At 37.5% G+C, this 11,104-nt stretch overlaps 1 protein-coding gene across 1 annotated transcript in view; it reads left to right on the top strand.

Moving 5' to 3' along the window:
* Positions 1 to 76: 76 nt before the first annotated feature.
* eIF2Bbeta (eukaryotic translation initiation factor 2B subunit beta) overlaps positions 77 to 11,104 on the top strand; it is a 29,864-nt gene continuing 18,836 nt past the window's right edge. The window contains exons 1-11 of the mRNA XM_013318830.1: positions 77 to 192; positions 679 to 811; positions 1,041 to 1,154; positions 1,234 to 1,410; positions 1,891 to 1,986; positions 2,298 to 2,396; positions 2,971 to 3,071; positions 3,390 to 3,476; positions 3,635 to 3,703; positions 4,757 to 4,808; positions 5,505 to 5,692. Coding sequence (XP_013174284.1) covers positions 77 to 192; positions 679 to 811; positions 1,041 to 1,154; positions 1,234 to 1,410; positions 1,891 to 1,986; positions 2,298 to 2,396; positions 2,971 to 3,071; positions 3,390 to 3,476; positions 3,635 to 3,703; positions 4,757 to 4,808; positions 5,505 to 5,692 — 1,232 coding nt within the window. The remainder of the gene's footprint in view (positions 193 to 678; positions 812 to 1,040; positions 1,155 to 1,233; positions 1,411 to 1,890; positions 1,987 to 2,297; positions 2,397 to 2,970; positions 3,072 to 3,389; positions 3,477 to 3,634; positions 3,704 to 4,756; positions 4,809 to 5,504; positions 5,693 to 11,104) is intronic.

The raw sequence follows: 11,104 nt of genomic DNA, 5'->3' as shown, positions 1-11,104 counted from the left end.
CATGTTTTTAAAACCTATGAAATATAAATTAATGTTTATTACTGTTATGTAATGTTAATGGGAATACCATCAATACATGTTTAAGTCTATATATAAATTTTACAGAAAGTTGGAGGGATCTTTAAACATAGCAATGTCTACAGTTTCGCTCTTGGAGCAGATCATAAGTGATTCTCAAAACCCTACTGCCTTGTAAGTATTGTTCACATGTACTTATATATTTCCTAACTAAAATTTTAACAGTGGTAAAGACTGTATTAACATCTATGGCACAAGTTGCCTGGCACAAACAGTGTAATACCAAGATAGGGAAACAGAAGACCGTTGACAAATAATCATATTAAACATTGATATTTATAAGAATTTAAATGTTTGGATAGATGGATGTACAGATTCTTGTTACAAGAAATCTTAAAAATGGCTCAACAGATCTTGATGACTATTGGCACAGGTATAGAACATAGTCTGGAAGGCCATTTAGGCTACTTATTAAGTTTCTTTTTAATTCTGGGCCAATGTGGTTGTGGGTGACAGCTAGTTTCTGTATAATTTCTGTGTATCCTAAAAAACAAGGTGTAAAATAAAACAAGGTACAAACAGAAGTTTAACATATGCATCTATTTTAATTACAACATTGTATTTGTGAGATATAACCAGCAACAATATTAACATTTCCAGTGAGTTATGCAGCACAATTCGTGCGGTCGGGCGTCAGATCCTCCGCGCGCTGCCGCAGGAGCTGGCCGCAACTAACATGGTGCGCCGTGTGTTGCGCGCCATACGAGATGAACAACCATCTAATGCTAATCAGGTATGGTACAGTTGAAGATGGATAATCAGAAAAAAATATTGTGGTCTTTTAGACTCCTGTTTATCCCGGTTCAACTATAGATTAAACTTGTTATAGCTACAAATGTAAGTTATAAATTATAACTCTTATTGTAGTTTGGTGTATTATATTTACTCCTTAGTGGGAAGCAAATTTAATTCTAAAGTAAGACAGTAAAAATATGTTTTTACTAATTTATGTCTTGTCATAGAGTGGTGAGGGTGCGGGCGAGTCCCTGCAGAGGCTGGTGTTGGCGCCGCACTCGCGCGCCGCACCAGCTGACAACAAGGACCTCATTGAACCCGTCAGAGACTTCATCGCTGAGGTAAATTACTATAACATAATACTAGCTCTTCAGTGTTTGAACATTATGAAGATTGAGTTCCTGATGTAATATTGTACAGCTGCGAGGCGAGCTGGACTCGAGCACTCAGTCGGTGTGCGGACAAGCTCGCGAGCATGTGCACGCGGATGAGCTGGTGCTGACGTACGGCGCCAGCAGGCTCGCCGAGCGCTTCCTGCGCGCCGCCGCCCCGCGCCGGTACAGACTGCTGCTCGCTGAGAGCTCTGATGTTAAGGAGGTATTTACCAAACAATTTATAGCCCGTTTATATCTTTTAAGCAGTTCAAGGTCAACTGAGACCTCCCTTGGGACCCTTTATGCTTTGTTATATCTAATATTGTGTTCTATGCAGTGTCCAGTGCTGTGAAGTTATTTTTGATTAGTAATATAACTGGTGTTTGTATTTATTCATCATAAGTTTGTCTATTAGTATTGTTATAATATATATTTGTCAGTACAGTGGACAGTTTGTGATCTCATACATTTTAAACTACTGCTCAGATTTAACATGTAATATGTCATTTGACCGGGCATTGTAACAATCTATGGGGGAGGCCTACGTCCAGCAGTGGACAAGTTTAGGCTGAGTATGATGATGATGTCATTTGATTCGTATTATTCTCCTCAATGTCATAGATATATAAAAATTTGTGTTTATTGTTTTTTTCTAGTAGTATTAGCGATTTTAGTGTTAATAAATGTTGACCATTATAAATAGAGCCACGCGATGGCGGCGCGGCTGAGCGCTGCGGGGGTCAACGTGACGCTGGTCAGCGCGGCCGCCGTCACCGCGCTCATGTCCCGTGTTAACAAGGTATCACACCACACGCTCACACAATGCATGAAATATTTTTATTTTTTAATCTTTATTTTAATTTTTTTATATTATAAGGTGAGTAAGTAACAAGCGGTCACCCATACTCATCTGCAGTTGCAGATGCCTTGCTTACTTACCTTCATTTGATGATGAAGGGGACCCAGAGTAAGAGAATATTACCCTTTCTGTATATCCTTATAAGAAATGGGTGTATTAAATCTTGTATTTTAATCTGTGCATTAAAAACTGTTTTTTTTTATTATTTTTAGCCTTATTTAGGTATGTGTTTAATGTGTGTGCGTGTGCAGGTGGTGCTGTGCGTGCGGGCGGCGCTGGGCGGGGGCGCGGCGCTGGGTGGTGCGGGCGCGCACGCTGTCACACTCGCGGCGCACCACTACAGCGTGCCGGTCTGTACACATCATCGCCTCACTCACCCACTGACCCACTGACCCACTGACCCACTGCATGTACACTTGGAGCATCTCGCAATGTTACACTTACAGATAAATTGCCTTGTCCTTTGCTAAATACTCCCCTCCTCTTAAGAAAATAACCGATTAGACAGCAGTAAGTAAAACGCAATACGTAATGTATATCTGACTTTTTTCATACAGACATAAAAGCTCTGTTCTACTTGTTATTATTTCTGTGCAGTCTCAACGTGAAGGAATCGTTTAAACTACTCGCTTTTAAAGTGGAATACTTTTTTTTTATATCATAAGGTGGCAAACGAGCGAGCGGTCACCTGAAATCGCTAAAATAGCGAAGTGACCGTTGCCCATAGACATACGCAATTGTATATGCGTTGCATACCTTTAATCCACGGAGAAGAGGATGCACAGAAAGAAAATATTTTCCCTTTCCATGCATCCTCTCATCCAGAAATAAAAAAAAACTGTCAAATTCCCTGTGGAATACAAGACATAATACATAACGCTGTGAGAGTACAAGATGCCTGTGTGTGTATGTGTGTGTGGGCAGGTGCTGGCGCTGGCGCCGCTGTACAAGCTGTCGCCGCTGCACGCGTGTGAGCAGCATCACTTCAACGTGCCGGACTCCGCGCACTCCGCCCTGCCCTATCTGTCAGTGCATTACATCTATATAATACTCATTTCTCTATAAATTTAAAAAAAAACTTTAAAAAGAAGAAGAAATGTAGATTTTAGTTGTCTACCGTTTGTTCCGTAATGAATCTTATTAATGTATAAAGTTTTTGAGTTTGATAATTTACATAGGAGCCATAAAAATCTACAACAAAGTAGAAAGGTTGCAATTGCTTTGTCCACTGGTATTAAAAGAGTTAACGCTGTACGATTTTTATATATTTATTTTGGACTATGTAAGCCTTCGTGTTCGTATTCAGTCAGTGTAAACTCACGCTAAAGCCGTGTTGTGCACAGGAGCAGTGAGAGTGCACTGGCGCGTGTGGTGGCGCCGCGCTACGACTTCATACCACCAAACCACATCACTCTCTTCATCACCAATCTGTGAGTATATCAACTTATATCACTTATCGTCTCTGTACAAAACATATTGTCATCATTAATAACATGTTTTAAAAGGGAATTTATGTTTCAGAAATCCACTATAAGAGTATTAACTTGTATAGCAATGTAAATAATGAATGTTGTATGTTTGTTCATAGCGGAGGCAGTTCACCCTCGTACGTGTACCGCTTGTTGTCTGAACTGTACGACCCCAGCGACTATCAGCTGTAACTTTAATTGTTATATCATCTGATGTCCACATTTATATTAAATATTACTATATATATATATCATTATGCAACGTTTTTTTTATTTCCTAATTTTAAAACCTTATTCGAAGTTTGTGATATGCTGTGGCAATGTAATCTGACGGGGAAACTGATGCCGACACCTTATAGTCAAATAAAAATCTGAATGTATGAGAGGCGCTGCTGTCGCGGTTGATTCTGCCAGAATACATATAAAAACTTCTTGGATATAAAAGAAGAAAATGACATGACAGCTACAGTACAAAGAGGTTCTTGTGACACTTTTTGAGTTTGAAAAGGGGGGCGCAACTGAGTTGAACTGAATTTGACTTATGCCCACCAGTCTAGTGGTGTTGTCTGTTTATAATTCTTCTTATTTCAATCTTTTCTTTCTCTATCATTATTGGAAGAGTTTCTACGTCCTTTTAGCCTACAGTGCTGATTCTAGAATAAATAATTACTCTTTAATATATGATGCTGAGTGTTATTAATTAATTTACTTTAGTAATAATGTTCAGAACCATCTAGATTTACTTAATGTACAAATATTCATTGATAAACAATCTCATTACTGCAACTGTACTGACACCAAACAGAAATATCAACATACTATCTCAATATGTCAAGAGATAAGTTCTTGCTAGTTCCAGTTATGTTATCTGCTCGTTTATGCTCGGAACCAGCTCTCGAAACGTATTTAGTGAAAGCGATATAACGGTGTTGTTTCATCGCGGGACGAGATACAAATAAAACGCAAACTATTGCAACCGCGCCAGCCGCCGCCAGCCGTCATCCATACCAATACTAAACAATAAATAACAAATCCGAATCCCCTCGCCCTCGTATAGCTTTGTCTTTCTTTTCTCCACGTAATAGAAAGAGACAGACATAGATGACATGAAAATTTCAACTAACTTCACGTTATAAAACATGCGTCATGTTGGCTGCATTATAATAACAATGGGTGGGGCTGATTGTCAGTGAAGCGCTGCAGCGCTGTCAAATTTAGATTCACTATTTGATTGCGAACAGGCTCTCTGGTGTAAAGCACTTGATGTTGGAAACAGCAATGGGTACGAGTTGTGTTAAGTTTTTTATATTAGGCTTACGTATTGTGCGGAACGGACGGAGCGCAGCATTTTAATACATTTATTCGATTATTTTATGGTTTTCAAGAAGTTTTATAGTGTAAACGATCGGTAGTTTTGTTAGAGCAGTGGACATATGTTTGATGTATCAGGGTAGATCTGGAGCAGTGCGCTAGTGCGTAACACCGAGAGTGAAATTATCTCTTGATTCACATTAATTATGTGACGAACAATTTCAAGCGCGCGGTGACGCCTTCTCATTATCGTGATTCTTTTTATGAATTCTTAAGAAATAACTTTATAATACAAGCAATCTTCATATTAAATCTAAAATCAATACTTTCGTGGCCTAATCCCTAATGCAAGGTGCTTTGGTATCGGAGGTTCCACGGCTTCGCTATAAAAGTAGTGCAGCATTTATTCAATGTCCCGTCTTCAAGTGCAATTAGATAACAATTAAATAATCATAATTAAATATTGAAGTGATTTGGCGGTCGTTTTCGAAAGCGACACGAACGCTCGCCCGCAGAGGGCGCCGCAGGCAGGCCGTGACGTAGGCGCTCGCTCACCGTCAGTCCGCGCGAACTTCGCGCCGAGTCAGTCGCCTTCAAAACATTATAAGTGTGGGTCCGTAGCCCTAAAACCACCAAGTTTTACAGTTACCCGTTACGGAATATAGTGTTGGAGTGTAGTGCTTGTGTATATTTGTGCGTGGTCGTGGTGAGGCGGTAGAGGCCGCTGTGGTGTCTGCTCGGATCGATACGAGGCGAAATGGCGCAGCGAGCATGAGTCAGGGGGGCTCCAGGAGGCCGTTTCCGCGCGGAGGCCAGCGCTGCTACCCGCGCTACAAGGACTACTGGGACTACGAACAGAACTACAGGTAATGGTGACGCATATTGCCACTTTCCGTTCGTTACTTGCCGTGCGGTGACAGGCGCTCGGTCACGCAGGCGACGTGCTTTGCCCCTTCTCTCGAGCGCGTTGCGTGTCGTTTTCTCGCCTCAGCTATACAAAGAATTTTCATGGTATTCCTTACACGTGACAAGCGGGGGGGCTGCGGGAGGTGGTCGCGCGAAATTCGACCTTATGTCGTCCGAGTGTCGGCTAGGTCGTCGCCACTCGCCAGAGCTCTTAACATTTTGTTTATCAATAACTCGCACAAACCGATATAGGAACAGAGTTCGCATCTTGTTACATAGTATGTGCTGCTTATGTTACTGTTGATAATAATATGTTGAAAATATGCAGGAAATACATAAATTCATATCATATGTTATGTATGGTATTTATGTAGTAAAATGCCACATGTATATAAAGGTTTACATAATTTTGGCATGAAATGGTTATGATGAATTTAGAGTGGGGGTTATATAACAAGATTAAAAAACCTTACTGAAGTGTTGCTAAAGTGAAGCAATCAGTTTGTTACATAACAAATTTCAATTGCAGCATGGCCTAAAGCACAACCATATTGAATTGTTGGGCACTTCATGAGATTGAAAATTTATTGCAAATCTTTGTAATATACCTACTTTTATTTACTAACTTGTTTTAAAAACATTCTATGTCATGCATATTTGCATTCTGTTAGATTCTAGAAGAAATCTCATTTTTGTAATAACATTATGTGGCTTAATTTGTTAAAAGTTGATATTCACAAGAACTAATAGTCGGAAGCTACTTATAGCTATAGCATAGAGGTTATGTCATGGACAGGTGACATGATCAAGGAGGCAGTGATGATAAAATTATGAATTTAGCTATTCCTCTTAATAGTGTTTATGTGTGCATCACTAAGTCTTTATAAACTATCTATGATTTTATATCTACCCTCTTTCCAAATACTTAAAATATGCCACACGAGTAATGATTAAGTAAATTAAGCATATAATAAAGTTGCAAGTAGATGTATGTATGTCCATGTTCTCTGCCTACCACAATGTTATAGGTGTGTTTTGGTTATTTGTTTAAATAAAGTTGTTTTACACAAATTTAATATTTATAAAGTTGTGAAAGTGTGGCATTCAAGATGTAAATAAATTTTGCATCTGTAACAAGGTGTCATGGCCTCGGAGATTTGTTACATCAAGTTAACTAAAGAGTGTCAGTAGGTCATACAGTCATACTGACTCACTTGCATTTTATTTTAATTTATGTTTATTACTGAACAGATATTACTTTTATAGATATTTGTCATATAAGATAAATAATTTTTATTCAAAAATTAATTACAATTTAAAATGCATGGCATCTTTATAGCAGTTGCTCACCATTTTGTCTGTGTAGAATTAAAAAATCTAGTAATAAATATAGCTTATATCATCCAAAGATAGTGTAGCTTCCCAACAGTAAAGGAATTTTTCAAACCCTTCGGAAGTTGAGCCTATCCGAAGCAAACAAATAATCAAACCTTTCCTCTTTATAATATTAGTATAGGGTTAGAAAACAAATTTATTATCTGACTGACAAAAAAATAGTCTTTTCAGGCTATTTATTACCTATTTTTTTGAAAATGTTTAAATGTTTTTTAGTGACAAAGTATTTGTTAAATAAATTTGAATTTAGTTCTTGTAGTAACAAAGAATATTTCCCGTTGACTCATTTTCCATTGCAATTTGTTGTAGCTCAGCTTGGTCTATTTTCAATTGTGGTTCAGAACTCCAGATTGTCATAGGTAATATAATGTCATATATACAGTCTGTATATGATTTGTGTCATTACAATGTCATGTTATGAGGAAATGTCACTAACATGAACATTGGTTTCCCCTCTATGTCATTGCTGTTCATTATTGTATGCAGGATGATACTGATATCATATCCTTTCATCTATGTCTCATTTCAATCTAAAGTTTGAATTAAATAAATATAGAAACAGCAATACACATATCATATTTAACTTTTTCACATTATTTTGTGAAAATCTCACTAATATTGTAAATGCATATGTTTAGATGGATGGATAGATAGATGTTTTTAGACGGTATCTCCAAAATTGGCATACATATAGAACATAGTCTGGAAGAACACATAGGCTACTAATATTTTTTTTAATATTGTGTGGGCGACAGCTAGTTATTTGATAATGTGAGTGTAAAATAAGAGTAGCTTATGTTAAAAAGTTATTAGAGATAAATTGTTTAACCAGAAATGATCATAAATAACTCTTGTGTTACCTGAATAATTCTTCCTTAATAAAGAAATGAACAACAAATCACCATAAATCAATTGATCAGACACCCTTGGACACTAATAATGGTTGCTCCATGCAATAGAAATAATTTTTTTCCTAGTTATTAAACTTAAAGATCTAACCTTGTAATGGTATAATAAATTATCTACAAGCTTTGTGATTGCAATTGTACTCAATGTTTCTTTGTCGGTTTGCACTGCCGAAACATCTACAAAAACGTTATACTCATCTCTATCATTACCTTTGTAGATAATGAGACAGCAATGTTTTGGTATAGGTTTGTGGCAAGTCATAGCCCACTAGCGTTTTGTTGCGTCGTCCTGTTTGCTCCGTTTATATTTGTTCAACAAAAATGCGAGTCCGGCGTCGGTCTGCCGGTACGTCCTGCCCGCCCGCTCGACTGCTCGCCTGAACGCCTGCCCGCCCGTAGTAGACGTAAAAAAGGTCGTGCGCCGGCGCAGGTACCGCGCCCCGGGTTCAACGCCCCGGTGACGACCGACCGACACTGCGGGGGCGTGCGAGGGGGTGGGGGCAAGGGCTCCAGTTAGCGTTTTTTTCGCTACGCATTCTCGACCCGACTAGTGATTTTTATCGTTCATGTGTAGGGCAAAGCTTTGTCTTGGAATTGGTAGAACTATTGTTAGAATTTTCTACTTTTAATCTTAAGAAACGAAAACAAATTCAATTTTTTTAATACTATGATTTGTTGGGAATATTAAAAATATATTATCAAAAGCTTCTGTACCCTACAGAAGCTTTTGATATATTAAAGATTTGATATTTTACAATTGATTTTTAATTATGTGGTTTACTATTTATCAAATATTAACGTTGATACGAAAAATACGGATACAAAGATTCTCTGATACTCATTTTTCTTCTAATAACCCACTAGAAAGAGATTTCAAAGAGTAATGTTGCTCCGTTTTTTACATGATTGTAACGCAGCTTTCTGGTTTACTTTGAAACTAAACAAAACTGAAGTAAAAAATGATTACATGCACACAAAACGCTATATACGGATGTAAAAACATTTCACGTTTACTGCTTACCTCGTTGAAACAAAAGGTGTAATTATACTCTACAGGCGTTCGAGTCCCAGACGAAGCACTCGTGATCCTATTGTCGAAATCGTGTTGTATACTATACTACCTGAAGCACATGGCTATGTTTGCATGGTTTGCAAAAATATTACATAAACAAACTTTTATCCCCCAATTTTGGATTTGCCCACTTAGTAACAGAATTCTCCGAACAAAATCTCAAATCTGTAAGCCTCGTAATTTACTCGTTAAAATTATTTTTATATACAAACTTTCTTTTCCGTTTTCAGTTTACACCAAGGATCAATAAACATTAAGACAAAAAAAACAGAAGACTGTTGCGCTTTGTTGTTCTTTATGTCGCCCAACTCGCTATTCCCATGCCATATGGTATATTATCAGCCCGAATCCCATAGGACAAGCGGATACGTCGCTTTCTATTATGTGGGTAGACCAGAAAAAATGTACCCGCGTACAGTAGCATCCCTAGAAGTTCGCTTTGAGTAGGAAATAGGATCGCTTCTATGTCTATACATGTAACATCTGTCACCCTAACAAATACCAATCAGTGAAAAAAAATATTGTGAAAAAATATCTCTGACTACCTATGTTCAATTTGACTAAGACTGCCTTCATACAGACTGGGGCAGAAAGAAGAACAGATTTTTATCGCAAATAAGATTGAGCTTTATACTATAAGAACAAGGTTTATTATTAGTTTTCACGTCTCTTATACGCTTTTTCTTGATAAAAAAAAATCGTTCGATGTCTGTACGCACCCTGTTTATATGTTTGTATCTCACTGGCGACAAATATAGTTCTGTATAAGTAGATGTTAAACGAATAAGATAGAATATTTTATTAATATGAATTGTACCTAAATATGAAATCAAAGTACTTAGAAATTGTTCAAACTTAACACAAAAAACGTATTTCCAAAGAGTCGTCGTAACTTTGTAGGTATGTTGGGGGAGGGGCGGACGCAGGTAGTGGCCGGGCCGGGGGGAGCTTTTTGTTGCGAACCTTAAGGAGTTTTTGCGGCTTTGGTACCCGCACGTGTTTCGAAGCCTTATCGCCGAAAAGTTAGAGTCCGTTTCTTGTCGTGCCTTTGACTAAATTTGTTATACATTTTGCAAGAGAATTTCAACCTTATTGAAATTGTTTAAGGTTGGATTTGCTTTGCCATTAGGTACGGCATACCTCAAGGTATGATTTGGGCCCACGATTATTTGTTTATTTTTGATTTGCTTAGGAATTTGATTTATAACAATTTACAAGGAAATCATTGATCGGTGACAGAGTTTGTCATTTCATTCCTATGTACAGTTTTCAGCAAGGTTTTTCTATAAATGATTATATATACGTAACAAAACTTCGGTGTTTGCGAAGTACGTCATAATATGACGTATTCGATTGCTTTTCCTTCCTGGAATAAACGTGGGCTTAATGATTTCTGTGTTTAATTGAATATTCATTATAAAGAACTTACAATTATTGGCAGTAGGAAAGATCGACTTTAAAACAGAATAGTAATTTTAATACGAGTTTGTTGAATTCTTTATTTGTAACTACTGTTACTTGATGTTTTGTTTGTCTATCACAAAGCTTTTGTAGTCGGTATGCATGCCCATTGTCGAGAAATGTGGAGATAAAAAAATGTTTCCTACATTTGCACGTATCCATGTATGAGGGTAGTTTGTGAAAGTGCTGATGTTTACGGGTTATTGTCCACAACTCTAACTCCTCATACGTAGCTACTGTGTATCTACACGAGGAACTCATTCCCGCTGAGAAAACTAAGATAATTATATTCCTTTTTTAATTCGTGGGAAATTTGTGAAAAATATTAAAATTACCAGATACTGTTACTTTATTATCGTATAAATAATATGACAAAGAGGAAAGAGTTTTTTGTTTGTTTGTTTGCATTGAATTGAATCCGAAACTACTAAATTTGTTTGAAAAAAAATGTCGGGAAGTTACCCTATTACCCGGGTGACATAGGCTATATTTATTACTAGATTCATTTTATTCAACGCGAACGAAGTCACGGGCTA

This window comes from Papilio xuthus, unplaced genomic scaffold (genome assembly GCF_000836235.2).
Source record: "Papilio xuthus unplaced genomic scaffold, Pxut_1.1 DF826776.1, whole genome shotgun sequence".
Lineage (NCBI taxonomy): Eukaryota > Metazoa > Arthropoda > Insecta > Lepidoptera > Papilionidae > Papilio > Papilio xuthus.
The sequence above is the reverse complement of the archived record's forward strand: the minus strand, read 5'-3'. Positions and strand labels throughout refer to the sequence as shown.